The sequence below is a fragment of the Dromaius novaehollandiae genome, chromosome 9 (assembly GCF_036370855.1).
Source record: "Dromaius novaehollandiae isolate bDroNov1 chromosome 9, bDroNov1.hap1, whole genome shotgun sequence".
Taxonomy (NCBI): Eukaryota; Metazoa; Chordata; class Aves; order Casuariiformes; family Dromaiidae; genus Dromaius; species Dromaius novaehollandiae.
The window spans coordinates 9624503-9647079 of NC_088106.1; the positions used below are offsets into that span (position 1 = coordinate 9624503).

At 44.7% G+C, this 22577-nt stretch overlaps 1 protein-coding gene across 6 annotated transcripts in view; it reads left to right on the plus strand.

The window, feature by feature from the left end:
- LOC112991210 (calcium-activated potassium channel subunit beta-2) overlaps positions 1-22577 on the plus strand; it is a 156789-nt gene that overhangs the window by 81158 nt on the left and 53054 nt on the right. For 2 of the 6 annotated variants that reach the window (XM_026113542.2, XM_064516635.1), the window contains exon 2: positions 20226-21281. The exons of the other annotated variants lie outside the window; for them this stretch is intronic. In XM_026113542.2, coding sequence (XP_025969327.1) covers positions 21208-21281 — 74 coding nt within the window. In that variant the 5' untranslated portion in view covers positions 20226-21207. The remainder of the gene's footprint in view (positions 1-20225; positions 21282-22577) is intronic. 6 annotated transcript variants of the gene reach the window in all.

A 22577-nucleotide genomic window follows, 5' to 3' on the forward strand; every position in this document is an offset into this window, starting at 1 on the left:
TCCTGCCTCCATCTCCCCAAGGTTTGGGGAGAAATTAGCAGTTTGGGGAGGAAACAATACATTTTTACATGCACACCATATACATCTATTCATATGATTTTCCAAAGAGAAGATGATACTAACATCTGGTCTGTCTGTCAAGTAGCCACCACATTGGGGTAGGGATTCAGCCCTGTGTTATGCCACACAACTCCATCGCACAGCAGTAGCTGAGTTTGGCCTTTATCACAGCACTGGAGTCTGAACACGATCAAGCCTTAGATGAAGGAGCACTCTGCCCTTTCAAGGGCTGTTGTGAAAAGTGCACAGACCTGCTGCTTACTGCCAGGGAATCTCAATAACAAAGTCAAATTAGGTGAAATCCCAGCTGATGCGTCCTTGCAAAAGCCAAGGTTGAAGCAGTGCATCCAGAAAAACATCTAATTCAATGCTCAGATCTTAGGAAAAATCAATGCCTACGAACACACGCAAATGAAAACAAGTGTAGATGGAGAAATTCCTCAGGTTAATGCTTCCAAACAAATCAATGCACAAACTCCTGTGGATTGATTTCTTGGAACTCCAGCTCCATGTTAACTCTCAGATCTGTGGCTGATCAGGATTGTCCTGAAGGGACCTACAAAACTACAGAGTGGGCCTATTCCTGCCATTTACTTTTTTCTTGCCCCTTTTCCTATTCTGCTCCTTTCTACTCCCACCACATAGTCTGGCCACTTTCACACCCCTCTCCAGGCAAGCAAACAACAGCTTTCCTGATCTATTACCTGCATATCTTGCTCTCCAGAGAGTAGCTCTTCATAGCCAGTTCAAGCTGTTTCTATCCCAGCTAACAGCTTTCCTGCTGCAAGTTGCAGGTCTTTCAGAGAGCAAGCCTCAGTAGCATCAACAGGCTGGATGTGACCAAGGCCAAGCTAGCCACAAGGGAAACAGCCAGTGCTAGGCTTAATTTCTAGATATGCAGAAGTAATCCTCCTCTCTCCCAGAAGTGAGGCAGCCACAGCCTATTCATTCAGTTTAGCATTTCTGCTGTATCATATCATGCAAATGGATGGTGGAAAGAACTTGACCCAACCGTGCCCTCGCTTTTATGGGATCCATCCCTCCTCCTGTCACTGATAACCTCTTTTCATCACATCCCAAAAGGGTCCCTTTTGCCAGTCAAAGCTTCATTGTCTTGATGAATCGGTTATAATTGCAGGGCAGCTGAGCAGTGTTATGTTGATTATGTTGTTAATGGGTGCAGAGACACTCAGTGTACAGCTCAATAACCATTACATTAATATCTAGTTAAAGTTTACCTCCAATACCAGCTCTATCAGGAGAGACCATAGTCCACAGAACACATCAATGAAGGAAAAACAAAGCAGTTATAAGTGTGGGTGTTGGGGGGTTTGTGCTTCTTCAGTGATTTCAGGGCCTTTACCTTCACATGAAGTTGGAAAGTGAAACACCAGGTATCTGCAGCACAAGGGGAGCTTAGCTGGGGGGAGGACTCTGGCATGCAAAGTCACCTGGAGGAAAAGTGAAAAATCAGTCATCTTCCACCTCCTATATGGTGAGGATGGAAACTGCCCACTCCAAAGATGGCATCAGGCTTCCTGAAGCAGAAAATGGTTTGGTTGCTAGCTTACAGCAAGGGGTTCCAGGCACCAGCCTCTCACAGTGCACCACTGTATTTGGCCTTTTTCCCAACAATGCTTTGCAAATTTAATGGGTGCCATTTCCCACTCCAGTTGGCAGAAGCCCTGCATTTTATTCTGCTTTTGGATGTCTGTATGCAACTCCCAAAGCTTTTGACCTACTGACATTTTATGCTCCCTACAGCTAGTTCTCACTTTGACATTGGCTCTACCACCATCCTCAGTTTACTGTACCCAACATAAGAGCAAAATGAATACGCACCTGACTGCCCCAAGAGGTCTGTAAGAGGGCGCTACACAACACGTGAAGGGCAGTAATAGCCCATACAGTGCTGCATTGAGCAGCTCTTAATACTTAATGCCATCATCAGATTGTCTCCAGGGTTATTCCTGCAGACAGGACACATACCAGTTTCTTCCAGAAGACCTCCCACATTTGAACCCAAGAGCCACTGATCATAATGAAGTGAATATGGCCCACCCTAACTCCTCCAAACAAGGGACCCAGGACAATTTGCCAAGCAAAAAAACCAACCACGTAACAAGTCGAACATCCAGTGCTTAGCTACAGCAGTGTATGCCAGCCTTCACTTGGTGCCTCTGCACCAGCCTGGGAGCCTGGTGGACCCCCAGCCTGGGTTATCCATGCAATGCTAGCAGGGAGCTCAGCCCTGCAAGCAGGGAGGAAGGTCTCCTTCCTCAGAAGAGTTTTTACATCACCATCCCTCATACCTGCATGTGCATGGTTAGTGATAGGACTGGGATTACTCTGGTAAATGGCACAGAATATAGGCATGCGTCTTTACAGGAGTAGCGTCGTCATATTGCAAGCATCTTGCTGGAAAGCATGAGGCTCCCTAGGACTGTTCTGCTCTCCATTCTTCTGGGGTAGACAAGGCAAAGAGGATAGTGGAGGGCAGGAGTTGTCTTGTTTGTTTTTATTTCAAAATAGAAATCCACATTGGATACTAAACATCCTGAGGCATTTTCCATGACACACCACAGCCACATTGGCAGCTACTCTCACCTGACTGCAACCTCAGCAGTGCATGAACACAGCTGTAAAGTGACATGAAAAGACAGAAATAGTACACATACAAAATACTAAGTCATAACTGTTCCCGTTACACAGGCTAAAAATGATTTGTAGCACTCTCAGCAAACTACCACAAACAGGCAATGGGAAATAACTTCCTATCTTCTTCCCTTTACCTTGAGGCATTTCTTATCTGCCTTTGTCAGAATAACCACCTATCAGATCTCTTACTATGTGCCAGAAAAAAAGAAACAGGCATATTGCATCTGATTATGCCACTTCATCATTCCCTGCATTTTAAAAGCCGTTTCCACTTTGATTATGCTAATCTGATAACATTATATTTGAGCAAGTTGCCACAGCAGAGGGACCAAGAACTGTGTAGCAGAGGCCAAACACTGTAATCAAATATGCTGCTCTTGTATTTCAGGCACTGCTTTCAAAGGGTGCAAGTTCTTATGATGCCAGAGAGAAAGCAGAGCTTGAACTTCCAGCAAAACATTAAAGAGGCAGTATGTATACATCTGGGGAGTCAGCAGATGTCCCATGTTGTGCAAAGTGAGTACAGGGTCAGGGAGGAAAAGCACCCCAGAACTCCCCTAACAGGACAGAAGCCAGCTGCAAATCTCATCACCCACTGGAGCAGTCTGAAAGGCTTTTCCCCACAGCTGAGCTCCTCATCCCTTCAGCCTCAACAGCCAGCTCCCCTTCATGGATGGGATCCTGCTCATAGGCAGTCATAGTCTGTGGGGCACAGCAGAGGGGTGGGCGCAGGCACCTGGGAACCGCAACTGCTGAAACCGCAGCAGCTAAGCCCACCAGCACCAGTGTCAGGACCCATGCTACGTATCATACGCCTCTTCTGCTTCCCAACATAAGCACACTCCAGTCTGCTATTACAACAGCACAAGGGCAGAACTACTGCATCGTGGCACCTGCTGTATTAACCAATGCTGTTATACTCTTCCTTTTTAATCCATCTCCTTTAATATACCACTCTGAAGGGCTTTGCTCTGTGAGAAGGGCTATAGCAGCAAGGAGAGGGTCTCTAGCTTTCTGCATACAGAGCTCTGCACTGGAGAGCAAATTAAGTTTTCAGATAAACACATTAGAGTTAAGAAGGAAAGCAAAAAAATTGAGAACCAAGAAAATGACTGATTTCCACAACTACAGTGCCTTTAGTTTAGCATTAACATCCCCACAAGGGAGGGCCTGAGCTGGAGGACGGACACCCTCACACCAGGGACAGGGAGCAAGCAGCAGGCACAGCCCCCAGAGCAGGATGAGACACACCGCCCTGTGCCATATGCTCAGAAACACTCCCACACATGGCTAAATGGCTCCAGATGCTGCAACCAAGTAATTGGGAGTGTCATGTTTCAGCAATAAAAGCAAGAACATTGAGGGAAACATCCTTTGATATCCACAGTGAAACCGCAAGGATCAGAGCTTGGACTCTGTGCTTATGACATCAAAGTTGTTGTGTCAAGAAGTGCAATACAGCCACATCCCAAAATGGGACAGCTTTGTACCCCAAAGACCAGTGTGGGGATTCCCTGGGTACACAACGTAACAGCACAGCACTTTAGGAGGCCAGCACCCATATCCGTCCACCCTCTTTAACCCAGAGGTTGCCACCTTTGGACCAGAAACAAGTGTGGCAGCTCACAGTAAACCACCCATTTCTCCCTTCAGACACAGAGCATGCCATGTTCAGCCTGCTCTGTTTCAGGGAGTCCCTCTGTAGCTGAGGGGGTAACTCCAGGTTTCCATTTGCCAAGTATCTAGTTTCTCTCCTAGAGGGGGAGAAATAATGGAATTTTCTAATGGACAGAGCAGGTCAGAGAAAACTCAGTTGAAGTCAATCTGGAAAGTGGATAATTCCTTTAAATACACAATATACATACACATACAAAATACATACAAAAATAAAAAATCTCAAGTCTACTTTAAAACCTAGCTTTCTAAATTTAGGGACATTTAAAAACTAGAAAACCAAGAGTCCCCAACACTCATTTTGAAAGTACCAAGGTGGCATTTTGTCAGCCTGGAGACAAAGGGAGCAAAATTTTCACAATTCCTTTCTCCTTTCTGCAGCCAAAACTATTCTAAATTGAGCCACTTTTGTGAAGAGTTTCCATACTTTTAGTAGAAAAAATTCACCCAGCTCATTCAAGCCTGCTGCTGGAGATGTCAAATGGAGTTGTAGTTCCAAGTTCTGCACAGCTGCCTGATGTGAAAGGGCATCCACAAGTTAGCAGATTCATTTCTTCATGGACCAGCTGAATAACTTTACAGTTAATCTTTGGTCAGTGAATTTACCTTTGACTGCAGCTATTTTTGTCATCCAGGTTTATATCCTAAGAGAAAGATACTTAACTCCCAAGCCACAAAGGGAATTGGGCCAAGCATGAGCCAAGCTCAGGTCTCAGCTTGGGCATCTCCAAGGATGCTGCTTTTCCCCCTGCTTTTAAATTACTGAACTACAGCAAAGGCAGCTGGCATCGCCTGCGTCGACATCACTGGGAATAAGTCCAGCAATGAGTTGATTTGGCAGCGTCACTACACTCGCAATGACATGGCAGTGCTTTTGAGCAGGTACAGGTTGTAGATGCTTTGTAGGGCCTCAAAGGAGCTGGCATCACACACAGCCAGCTCTCACAGAGCTGGCAGAGCATCACTCAGTGGAGGCCATGACTGGCACCCAAGTTTGGCACTCAGTGTCCACAGAGCCAAAAGGAGGTCACTAGAAAGGCAGAAGTGCTCAAGAAACCTCAGTGACAATTCTTGCAACATGGCACCCCTCCTTCCCCTCTCTGCAGTTCTTCACACAAAAATCATCTATAAAAGGGCTGACAGAAGAAATGTGTCACCAACACTGTCTGTGGGGGTTAGAAATTGGTATAAATTATCCTTTTCATTAATTACTTGATCCTACCTAATCCTCAGTAGACCATAGGTTGACCTCAATAGTCTGAATCTAGGCTTCTTAGCCTGCACAACCTCTTTATCCCATTTTCTAGCTTACTCTGTGCAGGGCTGGTTTCCAGCTCTGTTACATCCCAGCTGAAACTGTTCATTTCTGCCATGGCTCACCCAAACCGCAGCAGCTCTGGTGCAAGTCCCTAGCTGAAGGGGTCAAAGCCAAACCCTCCTGTGCTACCCTGTGAATTGGTGGGTTTCCATTACATCATCCAGAGATGCTGTAACTTCTCCAAGACAGACAGAAAGGGCCCTCATCCTCTCCAGCTGTGCTCATGTAAAAATGATGTAAAAACCTGGAGGACTCAGGGCTGTTGACTCTCCAGGCCAAACTGATAGGGGCAGAACTTAAAACTCCAGCAGAAAAGAGGCAGCACTAAGTAAGCCCAAGCTAGCTCCAAGTGATATTGGGACAGTGACATATATAAATTGATTTTTCAGCCTAAACTCAATGGCTACTTATCTCCAATAGCAAAATTAACATTCAATTAGATTTGCTAAATAATTCATAACAATACATTTGATACAGTAGTAAATTTCAGCAGTGAATCAGTGTTTTGCATTATTGTGTTGGCAGTAACCAGGATTATTTCTTAAACGAAGGCATCTCTCATTGTTTCCACCATCTACACCCAGATTATTCTGGGGCTTGAAGCCTCACCATTTCATATTGCCCTAGGCTAAATTTGAAGGCATAAAAGGATTCATTTCTATTGAGATTTTTAGTTTAAAGCAATTTAACCATACATAGCAGTTTGATTTACTGTTTTTTCCCCACAAAGATACATATTTGGATCTCTGCAAATCTTTTGTAATGAAATGATGCAGAACCACTGTTTAATCATGCAAATGAAATGAGTTAACTGAAAAGCATTCTGGGGAGCATGAACCTTTTGCCAAAACTCAAAGCAAACATTTCTATTGTCAATCAAAAGGCACAAGCATTTCCAAGTTGTCTTTTATACATGTGCATTGTCAGGAGAAGGACAAACAAGCCACAGTAAACACTTCCTGCAGTCTCCAAAATACCAAGGGTATTGTGGGAGAGATGCAGATATTTTTGCAAGAAACTGCTGAACAGATGCATGAGGTTACTACTATAGGTTAAAAAAGGACAAGAAAGTTTTCCAGCACTGAAGCACCAGAGCCTCCACTGAATCCATCCTTTTTCCTTGTCATGCATGAGACCAGAGTAGACTCAGCACAGAACTTTTGCAAGCAAATGCACAAAATTCACTGTTTTGCTATTCAATCTGGATCTTGTTTTTGCTTGACAGTCAGGCTAGTTTCCCACAGTAAGTCTACTGCAAGTCCCCTGAAGCCTTGGGAGCAATCCTAGACTTGGACCAAGAAAAGCAAAGACAAGTTTGCACCTGGACTCAGTGGCCTTCTCCTTTTGCATTTGAAAGCCTTCCCATTAATTACTTTTCATAAAATATTTTATACAGATAAGCTAGAAATAATGGCTGGGACATGGTTTGGGGACTAAGAAACTATAACTTCCCCTCCTGCTAGCCACATCTTTTTCCATTTTATTTGTGTAGTTGTATTACACTCTGCAAGAGGAGGTGTAATTAAAGCTATCTGGAAATTTGAAATGGCTCTCACCCCCCCCCCCCCCCCCCCCAACAGCTAGCTGAAGTCAGTAACTATAATCTTGCAGGACAGTAACTTCCTCTAACTTGATCTTACATTATCTGGCAAATCCAGTTTGGCTCAGCCCCTGCTCCCTGGGGACAGGTGATTTGCTCAGCACATGGTTTCACCCCAGCTCCACCACCTCCCCTGGAAACACTGCACACCTGGCCCAGCAGTGCTGAGCTTCAGCTCACAGCACCTTGCAAAATAAGACCTTCTAGACACCATGTATGCTCATTGAGGGGAATAAAAAAAGTGATGAAGGAGATCTATAAATTGGTATGCACAAAGGATGCTTCTCTGCATGCAGTTCCCCAGTCTGCACATGCAATGCCTTTGTCTTTGAACTGAAAGATTTTGCAAACAAGGTTTAGCAGGCTGCACTTAAAATTTCAGCTCTATAACCCTACTCCCCTATTCTTAAAGACTACTACAGAATGTTATACTGCTAAAGCATCAAAAACAAATAGCCATTTGAACTTGCACCTCCATAGCAGCTTTTACAATGTTAGATATGAATGATCAGGTACTAAGGTGATATAAACTGCTTTTACTTTTTCTCCACTAGGAATAAAAGCCAGTTTACATCATCCAAGGACCTATCCTGAAGTCAGTATTAGATACATCTGATACACAGGTCTCTTAACTACATGACATTTACTCAGATTTCTGTTTCTGCTGAGATCTCCACAAACACTAAGCAATTCATTAACATATTGTTTCTGCTGCAGACATTGCAATTTTTGGCATGTAATACCAGCAATAAAGACCTTTATAAAGAGAGCAAAAAACCCATCTGCCACCCCAAGGATGACATAGCTAAAGTAGGCATCCACCTGTCTCGCACAACACAGAGCAATGTAGGAGCATGAGCACTAGTTCTGAACACGATGGGTTGAGTACCAGATGCAGGCTAGCCATTTCCAAATTCCCTGCTTGTCCTCTATGCACCCTGCATCACACTGTAGCTGCTTCTGGACCAGTCAGTAAAACAAGGTCATTGTCATCATGATAGCAAGAAATGTTGCAGCTGTGAATTCACAGCCCTGGGCTCTGGGTGTCTTGATGAGACAGGCTGTGATGCTCAGAAGATATGCAACTGGCTGGCAGTGGTTCAACAAGCAGCAGCAGCACTGGTAATGAATGAACTTGCCATACTAGGCTATTCACAAAATTACAAAGCATGGTTTATCTCTAGACTTTAGTTTGGCACAGAACTACAGCTAACTGGCTGTGAAAGCCAGAGGAAGTCTGATTCAAAAGGTTTTTGAAAAAAGAAAAGAAAAATATAAAAACAAAACATACACCCACTGTAAGAACAGAGCGCTAATTCAGTCTGTACTTCTGAGCAACTCAGTAACCCAGCCAGGTAAACTGCAGCTTGTGGATCACGTCCCGCAGTGAAAGTAGGTAGCATCAATCATAAGAATCTGAACAGCAGAGGTTAAGAGATGTATTGAGGGAGCCTCTCTCCCATTATAAAGAAGTTGGTGAATTAGTCACAGACAGATTAGCAGAAGACAAGAAAGGCTGGAGAACACTTGTGCATGATGCCAAAACCCAGCTGAATAGTTCTGCTGTTTTGTAAGCTAAATGGCTATTCATGCCATTAAGACTGAGACTGACAGCACTGACAAGGTTTATCAGAGAACATTTACTCTGGACTCAGTGAAAAATCACTCTGGTATGAACTGTGCCAGCTCTGCTGATGTATATTATCTTTATTAGAAAGGCCTCTCTGATAACCAAATTCATTAGGAATTTTAGCAATTCATTTCTTTGTATAAACTTCTTCATATGAATTCAGTATAGACAGATGCAACAGGAACTTTGCAGAAATATTATATTCAGCAGCCCTACATTTACCAATGGGTGTAACAAAGGGGAAGGTTTAAAGCACGCTTTTGTTCTGCAAAACCCATTTAAAACCTGTATGGTATACTAACTCAAGTGTCCCTGCTGCCCCTGGTATGTGCTTAGCCTTCCTTTGTCCTAATACAAATTAGATGCAGTATGAGGAGACCAATGCCACTTCCCACAAGATGCAGTAATTCACGTTCTTCATCAAGTTTTACTTGACCGAGTTAGGCAGAGAAGAAAACTTCACTAATGGAAAGTCAGTGAAGCAGGATTCAATACTTGGATCCACCCCTCCTCTCAAGTTTGCCCACCAAAGCTACCCGGTCAGGAGATGGCAGGCTTGACTGCAGCAACAAGCACTGCTTTCTCTGCCAAGCAAGGAAGGGAAACTGCAATAACAGTCACTTCCAATTTCTTTCTTTTATGGCAGTGCACAGGTGTGAAAGGCACAACCTGACCCTGGGTGCTCACCAAGGGCAGAGCACAGAGGCAGCAGCACCTCTCGGGGGACTCTGGTGCACCTAAAGCTCGTGCTGGCCGAGTACTTCCATGTTTGCCAGAACTTCCCAAAACTTTGACTTTTCCCGCTACCACTTTCCATGATGACAGGGTAAGCTGCAGCCTGGAGCAAAGCAGGGTTGTAAAGCTGAAATGTGGCAAAGAGACAATTCTCCCTAGAATTTCCTAGGTGTGTCCATCCTGGCCTGCAAAGCCACTCATGCTCAGGCATGCCTGACCTGTGCCGTGAGGCTGAAGGGATGGCCTTGGAGATGGGGTCTGAGCAAGCCCCCTCCAGCACACCCTCCACATTGCAAGGCCATGCCTGCATGGCTGCTCTCAGGGAACACAGGCAGGTGGGCACAAAGGTCCCAGGCCAACTGGCAGGTCATTTCTGACCTGAGCAGTAGCCAGAGCCTTCAGGAACACCATCTCAAGCACAGAAAGTGTAAAAGCCATGACATTAAGCCCTGTTCAGTAAGCAAGCAACTAGGATCATTTTCATGCAGACTGATAGACAGCTAATTCTCTTCATTGCCTGATCCAGGGAGGGCCAAGGGGGCTCCCCTATGAGTTGCACAGAAAAAATGAGATGGTACATTCAGGCAGGAACAGACACAGGGCTCTGGCCAGGGATAACTTCAAATTGCTCCGCAATCCCCTGCCTCCTCCACTCTGCCATAATGCTGGCATCATTCACACTCAGCACACCATCCCCACTTCTTGCCTGTTCTTTAAATTGGGTCCAAGGGGCCAGGGTGTCAGTGTGGTAGCAGCAGGAGGTGGGACTGATGAAGCCTGTAAGGTCCCCTAGTGCGCTCCTGCTAAATGGGTGCCCTCTCTCCAATGGAAAACTGAATAGCTAGTCTTTAGGAAAGAAAGGGGTTACTGTATGAATCCAGTTAACCTCCAGCACAACATGGGCCAGCATGCTCTGGCTGGCAGCGATATTTCTGACTGCCCCCTTCAGAGGGGCTGCAAGAGCCTGGCAACTCATTCTGCCCCTGCAGCCAGATGCTTCCCACAGCACATAACAAGGTGCTCAGGGCCCATCAGCCATGGCCAGGCACAGAAGGATGCATGCATCTGGCACACCTACTCTGGAGAGCAGGATACAGTCTGCACACAGAGGTCCAGGCCCTGCACACTTGAGAAATCAGACAGCCTGACACAAACCACCAAGTCTTCTGCCATTAAAAAATCCAATAGGAAATTGCACCTAAGAGCAAATGCCTGTGCTCAAAGCCTGTTGGGTTTCCACAGCTGCACAGTCAGAGGACAGCAAAATTAAGGTTTTACACACAAGTTCAGTGGTACCCCCTAGTGCATCAGCCCTAAGATAGAGCTTTTAATTGCAAGGTCAGATATAACTACCCATATATGGCACTTAACAGCATCCCATTTCCACACAGGTGTCAGAAAGGAGAGGCATGGCAGCTCTTGCTCAAATCTGTGTACATCACTATATTCTCAGTTTACATACATTGACAAGACTAACTATATCCATGCTTTAAAGGGGTAGTAATAGAGAGAACAGCCTTTGACTTCTAACAGCAAGTTGCTCCTTTAATTCTCACAGTTAAGACCTTCAGCTCAGTGCTGAAGATCTAAAGTCTTCCTAATCCTCCAGCTGACCTAGAGAGACCATTAAATGCAGAGGGATGCAAGATGTTATTATAAACCATTAACCATCAACCCATCCACCCCCTCCCCTCCACCCCCACTCTCCACCAACAATCACATGTCAAGGGATCCTGACTTCCAGCCTCTCCTTTCTCCCAGGAGGGGCTGAGGTGTGCATCCAGACTACACACCTGAAAAAGCAGCTAGGCATACCACAAACCAGCATTTCAGACCACTAAATCCATCCCCTTCAACCTGCAAGAAGCAGGTGTAGCCCAGGAAGTGTTAGGGCCAGCCTCAGCACACAAATAATCACTTGATTTTGCATATCATATCCTTTACCACTGGATGGCCAGTTTTGCTAAATTCCATCTCTAATCCACCAGAGAACAGAAGATCAGTAAAACTTGCGGTAAATCCTAATTGCAATGGACAGCTGAAGAAAAGCACCTTACAGAGCCTGCCTTAGAAGCAGGATTCCCTCTATGTGAAGGAAGACAAAAGAAGTCTCAGCAGTAGCAAATGACATAACACATTTAACTAGAACTCTGCTGGAAGAGGAGAAATAAGGATTGACAGACCTGTTGTTCCAACATAAAGTTTATCATGGTCTCTGTGGAAATTAGGTGTCCTTTCCTACATAGACTGGCAAACATGAAAAGACAAGCAGAGCAGATTGACTGGAATCTCAATTACAAGGTGTACAGTTGGATAACAAGGACACTATGTTTAAGAGTCTAACACTTCAAAAGCCTTAAATGCAGTTAAAAAATCTAAAGTGCAGATTTCACTATACTTCTGACAGCTTGCAGAGTGGAAAAGAACAAAATTTCCCACACTGGTCTCTGAAGTTAGGCACGTTATCATTAACACTGTGCAAGAAGTGGACATTAATTAATGCTGAATTTCTGTGAAATTCCTGTAGTATAACATTTCAACCTGCAGCTGCAACACCAGACTCATTATGAATAAGGAAATTAAAAGCATATATCAAAAGGCAATGTTAATGATTTTCCACTTATTACTAAGCATGAGCAAACTGCACCACCAGACTAAAATGAGAAAGGATGAAGATCTCAGCTTTTGTTATAGGATAAGATCACAGCCCAGGGCACATCCTTTTCTGAGAATGAAGTGTTTATCAAGTGATCTGAGAAGTTATGCTCTGTGTCCTTGAGCCAAATATTTAAAATCACCTAGGAGCTTTTCTATCTGCAAAATGGGAACAACAGCACCTACCTCCCACAGATTCAGAGACAAGTTTATAGGTGTAGGACCACACTGCTGCTCTGTCCTTGCACAGCAACTGCTATAACAGTTGTGGGTGTCTCAGGGGCTCCTCCACCACTACCACCAAGGCTGTGAAATCACCTCCTGGTGAGACATGGGCAGTCAATTAGGAACAGCCCTGTCAGATGGGGAGCCAGTGGGATCCAGACCACCTGGGCACACCAGCCAGCACAAGGTCTGGGAAGCCTCCAAGAGGTGCTTACAACTGATTAAGGGAAAACTGGGCCAAAAGGAAGAGCCAGAGGTGACCAGCTGAAGCAGAAGAAGCAGATGAAGTGATATAGGGTCAAAGTTACATTTGTGCTGTCAGGAGGGGGTTGAGGCTTTTTGCATTGCCAAAGAAAAAGAGGTCTAGGATTGCATAATCATCCTTAAATACAAAAGGCAAAGCCACATCTACAGTAAATCAGTGCAGCTCCAATGACACCTGCAAGCTGCTCAGCCTGATGGGCTGAGGACCTAGCCCAGGGATGTGCCAGATCTTCTCTTCAGCACTTGTCAGTCCCAAAGACATCCATCAGCCTTGCAAACTAACCCAAGCCAACACTGAGCTAGGTGCATTTGCAGCTGCAATGAACCTTTCCTGCAAGTTCCCATCTCAGATATTTATTCTAGTAGTTCTTGCTTTCATATCTTTACCATTTTTACTACTTACATTAGCCCTTTCAGCTCTAACTGAACAGTCTGCCTTCACATTATTTCTGTCATTGCTCTGCTTATATAGTATAAGTGTCAGTGACTACGGAATTCCATGAAGCTTACTAAATCCATGTTGTCTTGTAAATAATAGCAGCATGTCCCCCCATTCAAAGAAAATAATGAGATTTATTAATGTAGCATCAGATGAATTTCTGTTTTATATAATTATGCATTGAATTTAAAAAGAAATGTCACACAGGCATTCTTTAGTCATAATAGACAATCTGTAAGAAAGAACAAAGGAAAATAATTTTAATAAAACATTTTGCCCTTAGCAAGGAATATGCTTCATGTATCATACATGAGAAAAGATAATTATTTGATGTAAAATGGAATTGTGACCTTGCTGCAGGAGCATTCATTACCTTACACAGCAACGAGCAAATTAATGGATTTTGGAATGGCACAAAAAATAATAATGTTGCTTGGTGGCATTTGCTTGCTGACAGCAAGGTTTAGCAGCATGCATTTTGTATTATTATTTATAAAAGGGACTGCAAATAGAATTTCACATAACATTAAAGACTTTACAGAAGCACATTTCTAGTAAAAAGAGGGGGACACTAGTAATCAAGGTTTTGTAATCATTTATAAGCCAAGCAGAGGAAGCCCAGAAAAAAAGTCTCTAAAAAGTATATGCTTTACACTGGAGCATACAGGTATGTGGTACTATCAAATATACATCAATCTGGCATTTGAGTCCTTGAAAGGAAAACAAGAATTATGGTTAATAGGCAGATTAGTCATGCAGTTCCATATGCATTTTGCAGGTGTGATAAACCAGTGTGTGATAAAAAGACTCATGATACTGTTTCAGGAAAAGGTAGTAGTCCTGCAAGGTATTGAATCATCTAGTCCAGACATTGCCCCCTCTGCTCAAGGAGCAGCTGCAGGAAGTTCCTCCCTTGCTAGGGGGTAATTATTGTCCCCTGAGCAGGTCCCAGGTCAGTTCTTGGCCCTTCTGGGCTGGCCAGAAGCTGCCAGAGCTTCTGTGGGAGAAGAGGGACCTGCCGTGGCCAAATGCCCAGCTTAAAACACGGATGTAAAGAGAACGCCAGCATTTTCCCTCAGTACGCAGAGCCAAGCACGCCATCCCCTCGCCCACCAATGATGCTGGGACCCACCAGGGCACCCGCCCCGTGCCCGCTCCCCAGGAACGGCAGAGCAGCTCCAGCAGCGTACTTGCTCCTTGTTGGCTGAAGGAGAAAGCTGGAGCCATCCCCTTCCTGCCCCCGCCGCAGCCAGCCTGTCTGCAGAGCAATAGAAATGGGCTGCGGGAATGATATATGTATTATTTGGGGTGAAAATTTACTGCAAGAGTGACTGCTGCTCCCGGAGGGGCAGGGCTGATAGGGAAAAGTTGATGGCCTTGCTATGATATAGAGTGCAAGAGTCTGCTGTGCCACAGCTGAAGGATACGCTGTCAAAAATCAAGATGGGGAGCAGGAAACACTGTACAGGGTTTTATCTAATTAAACCTGCACAAAGCATAAATCCTACTTTAGGAGCAGCTCTCGATGGAGCACATATACCATACAGAGCTTGCTGGATTGCCTTTTGTTTTTCAAAGATCATAAATAGGTTTCTAAAACACCTCAGTGTGTTTAAAGCATTGAAGTTATTAGGCAAGAAGATACAATAAAAGAAACATCTCCACAAATGGAAAGCCCCCAGGCCTATACGCCTTCAAAATGCTATTGGAATTTTAAGCCACAATAATCGCTTTGTAATGTAAGCAATTTCATTACGAGTGTGAACACTGCAGACAATGCATCATCTCAGCTATATGTCCAACTCCAACTTCAGTCATTTCCCTGAGCAAAGTATGCTGATTGCAGGATGCTTAAATGGTGCTCTGGGAACAACAGATTGCATATGTTAAAGTGAGTTCATTTAATGGCATTAATCTGGCTTCTCTGTAGTTATTTGTGCAAGATTAAGTGGGGGGAAAAGCAGCAGTGCTGAGGGCCATTGGTGTTTACTGCTCATAGGTGGGATATATACATCTATTTAGGTAGGAGTGGGACAGGACCCTCAGCCAGACAGAGCCTAGAAGTGGGGCTGCTGGTGTCTATCCATAAAGGGAGCACACCGAAGGGGGGGGGGTCAGTTTTGAAGGTTACGCTTTAATAAGAGACCACTAGAACACAACTTTTCCTAACAGATAAAAATCCACTCCGTCAAGTGAAATACTAAAATAAAGGGGATTGAAAACAAATCTCGCCACAGCCTTACAGGCTTTTCTTTCAGGCTTACCCTGGATCTAGCAACTTTGGAGACTGCATTAAAAAATATATGCAGTCTTCCCCAGACTCTAGATAGACATTTCTTCTTGCCCATCACCACCCAAGCTTACCCCCAGCTGCTCCCCACCCACCCCACATGCCCTCCCCTGCTCTCAGTGTTGCCTCCTGACCCCGGGAAGCAACCAGGACAGGTCAAGTTTGCAGCCTTCCTTCTTCCCACCTTTTAACAGCCTAAAGCACACAGTAAATCATGAGCAAACAGGAAAACAATGTCACAGAGGGGCTAAAATTAGAAGTGCAATAGCCTAGAGGTAAGAGAGCAGTTGAAGTCAGTCCATGGTGAGCAGCAGCTCCCCAAACCAGAGGGGAGCCGTGCATAGCTCAGGCTGTGCGAGCAGAGGCTAAAGTGCCACCTCTACAGCAATGGGTCTTCGCATTTCCCCTTGAGTCACTTGATCACTTCTGCTTTCAATATTGCGCAGACCAAAAACATTTCTAATGGGTGCCTGCCACAAGCTGAATTTCTGGGAGGAAAGCACCACAGAACAGCTCAACAGTCCCCGAGAACAAGGCTGGAGACAAAACACAGCGCTTTGTCCACGTTAAAGTCTCTGAAGCATTTAATTGAAAAGCTTTAGCACACCGTACTTAGGAGGAGCAGCTGGAAATTTGGCAGGAAGGTTTTGGTATCAAACATGTGTCTCTTGCTATTTCCAGCAAAGAGCCAAATTGGCCAAATTATGAGCCTCCGAAGGTCTGCAAGTGCTCAGCAAAGACTGCTCAAACATAGCTGCTAAACTCTGCAGCAGAGTTTGCCTCTCAGCCACCCTTCCTGGAAAAGGAGCAATCCTGCCAGATCCACAGGAGGTGGAAACTGCCTCTCTGGAGCTCTCACAGCTGGGTGGGAAAAAGCAGTTTCCTCTCCTCATGTCCCTCCACCTCAGCTGGGCTCAAGCACATCACAGCAGTAAGTCAAACCCAAGCCTGGAACTGGATTTCCTTTTGAAAGGGTGGCTCCATGCCGAGCCACCCAGTCCTGCCCATCTGCAGCACAACCCTGCTGCAGCAGCCCACTCGCACGTGGCCCCAGCTAAGTGGGAGAAATGCCTGAGGAAGGGCTGGGTCAGGACCAGAGTCAACCCCCTGCACATTCCTATTTTTAACCATGCCTAAACACAGCCCCTCAACCTTTCATCAGTATTTTAGCTGCAGTCATTATCACCCATGAGGGTGTTGCAATTTTCTGTACTTTAGGTTCCTCAATTACATTGATTATCACATTAAACATTCCTGGTGTTACAGGAACAGACTAAAAATAAGCTTGTATCTTCATAATACACATAAAACCCATTTGTATGGGTTACTGGGAGTGTAGTGGGCTCATTGTTTCACAGTAATGAAGTTTTCATCTCAAGAGACCCAATTCATACAAACACTTGCCAAAGCTGTGTACATTTCCTCCCCTCTTTTTAAAATAAACACTGCCACTGACTTTCCTTTAAGTTCAAATCAGACTTATGATTAGATAAGCAATCAAAACAAAATGGAAGAGCCACACTGTGTTCTGTACTGAGGAGAAAAGCAAGAAATCAGGCCTGATTGCAGGGAGCACCTTTTCCACCATCACACAGGTGGCCACATGCTCACCCAGGACAGATGGCTGCAGGACCAGCACCAGGAGCCCACACAGCTCCCCCTTCTCTTAGTAGTAGCAGCTGCCTTTACTCAATTTCCCAAATCAGCAGCATGTTGCAAAAAATAGGAACAGTGAGACTATATATAAAGCTTTTTACTATTATTTTCAACACCAAAAGACTCAAGAAAGGAGATAACACAGCAGCCAAAACACCACCTCCAGACAACCCCAGGTGAGCACCACCAAGATGGAGTGCACCAGGCAACGAACGGGTCCCTCCATCACCCCCACAGGTCTGCACCATCCCACTCCTCCACAGTGCTTTGGAAGCACAGAAGAGATTTAGCCTTATTCTCAGGACCACATGGATCCAGAGCACATGGCCTCTCCTTGAATACAGCACAGAGGAAGCTGCACAAACTGGGCTAAGCCACTGCCCAACAAGAGCCAGAGGGGTCCAGTCTGCTTGGGACACAAGTGGCTCCTGCTGCTATACAAATAAGTCTGTTTTGCCCAGCCTGGTGCCTTCAGTGATGCACCAAGACCAGCACATCCCACTGCCACCTTTGGGGCAGGATGCTAAGTGCTCCTGCTGCCCCGCTCTGCTCCAGAGGCCTCAGTGGCATGGACCAAAGGGGACATGCTTCGCAGTGACACCACTCCGCAGCAGGGCAGCATGGACAAAAGGGGATGGCACCAGCTCACTCATCCTGCCACAGCCACGCATCCCTCCAGTCTCATTTCATCAGTGCCCACCTGGAAGCCCATGTGAAGAGGGCAGGTCAGATGGACAGGAGCACCAGAGCCATGCTGCACTGAAGGCTGGCAACACCAGTGCAGAGCAAGCAATACGCTCCAGCAAGAAAACCAGAAAGCAGGGAAGTAGCAGAGGGGCAGGTTTCCCTTGCCTTTACCTTCAGGCCTGGAACAGGAGCCTGCCAGGGCAGTCAGGACACACAGAGGGAGCAGGTGCTTGCCAAGGTGCTCAGCTGCCTTCCCATGTCCCAGCACACATGCAATTGCACCAAGCTAGCCACCTGCAACTGCAGGAGGGCAGAAGGAAAATCTCCCCTTGCTCTTTTTACCATTGAGGGGCTACTGTCATGCTGAAAGAGTGAAACCTTGATTATCACAACTTTGATGATCTCAAAAACATCAATTATCCAGAATGAGGTCATGTTCCTGACATGTATTAATTGCACTGAAAATTAGCTTGGTTATCTGAACCCTCATTTATCAGAATCAGTTCAGCATCCCTATTACTTAGTAAATTGAGGTTTGAATACTTTAGGCTCCACTGTTAGGGGAAGTATTTATCCAAGCTTTTGGTTGGAAAGATTTAAATGCCCTGAAATTACAGGTTTGAATCCAAGTGGGCTGCATGAGGCCTCCTCAAGCAAATTACATGATCCTGGGTCTGTTCTGCCTAGACACTAAAGATGTCACAACACTTTATGGGAACACAGCTTTTGTCCCAAAATGCTCATATACACAGTATGCAATGGGCATAAAGCCTAGCATCACATGCTGGAGGCTTCCTTTTACCACTGTGCTCTTCCCCAGAGGTGGCTGAATTTTAATGAGTTTGCAAGCTCCTTGCAGAGATAAGAGACACCTCAGACCTGGGGTTTTGTTAATGTTTATTTATTCAGAGGAACAGGGCCACAGGACAGAAAGGGCATAAGAGCCATAAAGCACATGAAAAGCAACCTCAATTGCCCAGCTCTCAGCTGTGGACCTGCCTCACCACTCATCCTCTTAATCCTCTGTGCCAAAAGCCACCCAAAGTCCACTGTGATGATTTTGCATGAGAAATCTATAGATGATTTTTGATTCCTAATTTATCTGATCAAATAAACTTCAAACGGCTTGACTGCACCTGCTTAGGGTTCTGTCAACTCTATCAGTGAATTTGCAGCATGCTAGAGCCCTGCATTTGCAGGTGGGACCATCCCATTCACATACATGCTGTGCAAGCTGCAAGTCAGGTTTTTCCTCCTGTTGATGTGTAAGAAATGGGCAATATAACTTGTTTCTAGCCTGGTTCTGTTGCATAATCCCTCTTTAACTCTGTTCAAATGTCTTAAGACAGTTCATAAAGTCACATGTTCATAGGTCTGAATTCTTAACTTACACAACATTCAAGAGCATTGGCCTCAGCCTCTGAGGCTTTCATTTCCCAGTCCACACAGGGGGCTGTAATACACATCCACTTTACTATAGTGTCTGTAAAGCAGTCTAAGACCCAAAGTTGAAATTCCCAGAGAAATATAAATAGTTAGCTGTTAAACACATCATCAATGGTTACTTTTCTACACACCAAGCTTCTGCATTAAGTATGAACACAATTATCACTTATTTCAAAAATGGTGTGCTTAGCCTCACGTTGAGCCAACTTTTTCAATATTGCTGGTTCCAGAAAATCTTCAGCAAGTGCCTTGGTTTTGACTTCAGCAGCCTGAAAGAGCACACAAGTTCTTTGCCATGCACCAAGGAGGGGTCAGGCAGTGTGCTTGTTACCAAAGCAGAAGGGCTACTAGCTAACATCAAATAATCTGGCTATGCTTCCTGCAGAAAGTCACTGTTTCTGAATCTTTATAATTGGCAATCAGTCTTGCACAGGGCCAGAAATGTGGCTTGTTAAAGCATGAACTGCTGAGCCTCTCATTAAATGCCAGCAACATCTTCTCCTTTGAGACTATGAACCCTGCAGACGGAGTTACCAGCCCTGTAACACAGAAGAGGATTTCTAGCAGAGACAGGGCACCTGGAGTAGGTTTCCCACCCACTGGGGGGAATAATGTGCTGGTTTACAGAAAGGATGCTTCCCACACACGTACAAAAACATCCAGTATAGCTACATGCACACAAGTGTTTCTGTATAAGGTATCTAAATAGCACAGTTCTTCCTGTTTTCACTGTATTTTATCTTTAAATTGAGAAAGCTTTTTTTATAACACGAATCAGAGGGGAACAGCTAGTTACCAAGGAGATTCTCTGGTGAATCAGAGACTGACTGGTATAAGATCTAGACATACAGTATCTTCTTAATTCATGAAACCTTACATTTTAAACAGGGGAAAAAGATCCTATCACAACCAACTGTGGACCATGCATTTCTTCTGCCAGAAAAAACAGCTTTTATTTTTGCTGTAGGAGCAGATAAGTGCATAGCGTGGAATCACTTAGCAGATTTAGACGAATGAGAGTGTCTCTCTGGAGCACTCTTGACTCAGAAAAACAAATACCACCCAAGGACAACGTGGTCCAGATGGAGGTGACTGAAGAAAAGGCTGAAAAGCCCCTATTTTTGCACAGGCACAAGCAAGGATACACAGGGTCAAGTGAGCTTTGGAGAAGCAGCTGCACATCTGCTTTGTCACAGCCGTGGCATTTCTAAAAGCAAGGGTTGTACTGCAAGGAAAAGCGTCTTTCTGACCACTTGCCTGGCACAGGACCGAGCAGCTCAGGATCAGCTTCGACAGAACCAGCTCCTGGCAAAAGCTCGGCCGCATCCAGCCCAGCAAGCTCACATCAGCCCCCGGACACTGCAAGATCAGTTTGAAGCACCAGACAAGCCTTTTTTTCTCCCTGTCTGACTTCTGCAGAGTTTTCTTCAAGGAGCAGGTGAGAGTGCCGAATCCTGCCAAGAGACCCCAAGTTTCCTGCCATTCCTGGGAACTACCATAATGCCCAGGAAACGCGTGAACAGTCCAGCCAGCCGGAGACGCATAAACCAAGCAGATGGGAAGCGGAGTTTTAAACATGGTGACAACAAGGAGCTTTGTAAAATAAAGTTTGGAGACCAAAAGCTTGGCTTTTTAGGGCTGACTTTTTTCAGAGGGTCTTCTCACCTGCTTCCTTCTGGCACCTCATTTCAGAAAAAGTACTGAACACCGATGTTTTGTCTCCCTTTTAAGAACACAGAGAAATTAAAAGCCCAGGAACTGCAAGAAAAGTGAGAAATATTTGGAGACAGACATCGAGAGACAAGATACATGGAAACCTCCCGCTCACAAATAGGCTCTTCCCAAAGGTGAAAACTACAGAAGTATGTAGATGAGAGGAAAAATCTTCCGGACAGATTCAATTGAAATCTCCGTATTGGGACCAGCTGCTCCTCTGTTGCTAAGGTAACCTGATCAATTAAAAGGTGGCTAAGATTGCAGGACATTGAGAGGTTTGAAACATGCACTGTACTCAAGTGCTTAGATTGGCCAGTGTGAAGTACCAGGGAATGAAGATTAAAGTGTGTATTAGAGCAAATTTAGGCTTTACAGCTGAGAGCGTTTTGCAAAAGGTTTCCTAGAGCACTTACATTTGACAAGGGGCTGGCACTAACTAGGCTGTTAACTGAGGATTCCAGTGAAGGACATTTTATAGGCAAACAATTTCAAGTACTGTTTTACAATATAAATTACACCTGCGCATTTGAAGAATGAATTAGCTGTTAGTAGCATTTACAGGCTGAAGCTAAAGGCTTGCAGTGATAGTGATACATATTGCAATGTTATCAGAAGGGGGGGAAGACTTATTTAAATGCTCTGTAGGCCTCATTTGGAAAGCAAAATACTCCAGAATGCTTTGATTGAGACTGAAAACAGCATATGGAATAATGAAGTGGCATGAGAAACTTTGACAGAAAGCTGCTTTTAACACCAAAATTTGCAAGGAAATTCCAAGCTGTGGCTGACAGTCAATCATTAACTCACTGTCAGTCTCTCCTTCAACTTCACCCGCTGAAGGAGTAGAAGATCAGCACATAGATTATATATACACCATTTATTTGCTGCACTTCTCAAATGTCAGGTAAATTAAAGGTATAGCAGCAGTATATTAACTGATTTCCAGCTTTCAGATCCTTAATAGGCTACTGCTCTCATTTGATTTGTTTGTAATCTTTATTCATTTTCGTGAAATAGAAGTCATTTATATAATAATTTCATTTAAAATGGAGAAGGGCTGGGGAATCACAAAGTTCATGTGCAGTTACTACAAGCATAAACTTCCATGCCTACATCAGCTCGGAAATGCCAGACTGTCACAGCAGTGCCATTGCTCCAGCCTTAGGCTGAACTTAGATATGTTATTCCATGAAAAGCATTCAAGGTTTGCTTTTAAAAAGTGTACAAACAGCTGTTAAAGCATGAACCATATCTTACATAGTGTTTTTAGTCTGAGAATAACATATGTGCAGGCTACTGATATACAAATGGATAAACTGAGGCAGTGAGCATAACTATCTTGCATCAAAGCCTGCAGCTGAACAGAAAGCATCAGAAGAGGAACTTAAGTCTCCACTTCCACTGCTTTGCACTAACTTCATCTGTAAAGACTCAAACTCATTACTCTTACAACCTTTACTGTGCAGTAGAGCAGGTCTGAACATAAGGAGAACTAAAAGTAGCAGAGCCGCCGTATTTTGTGGT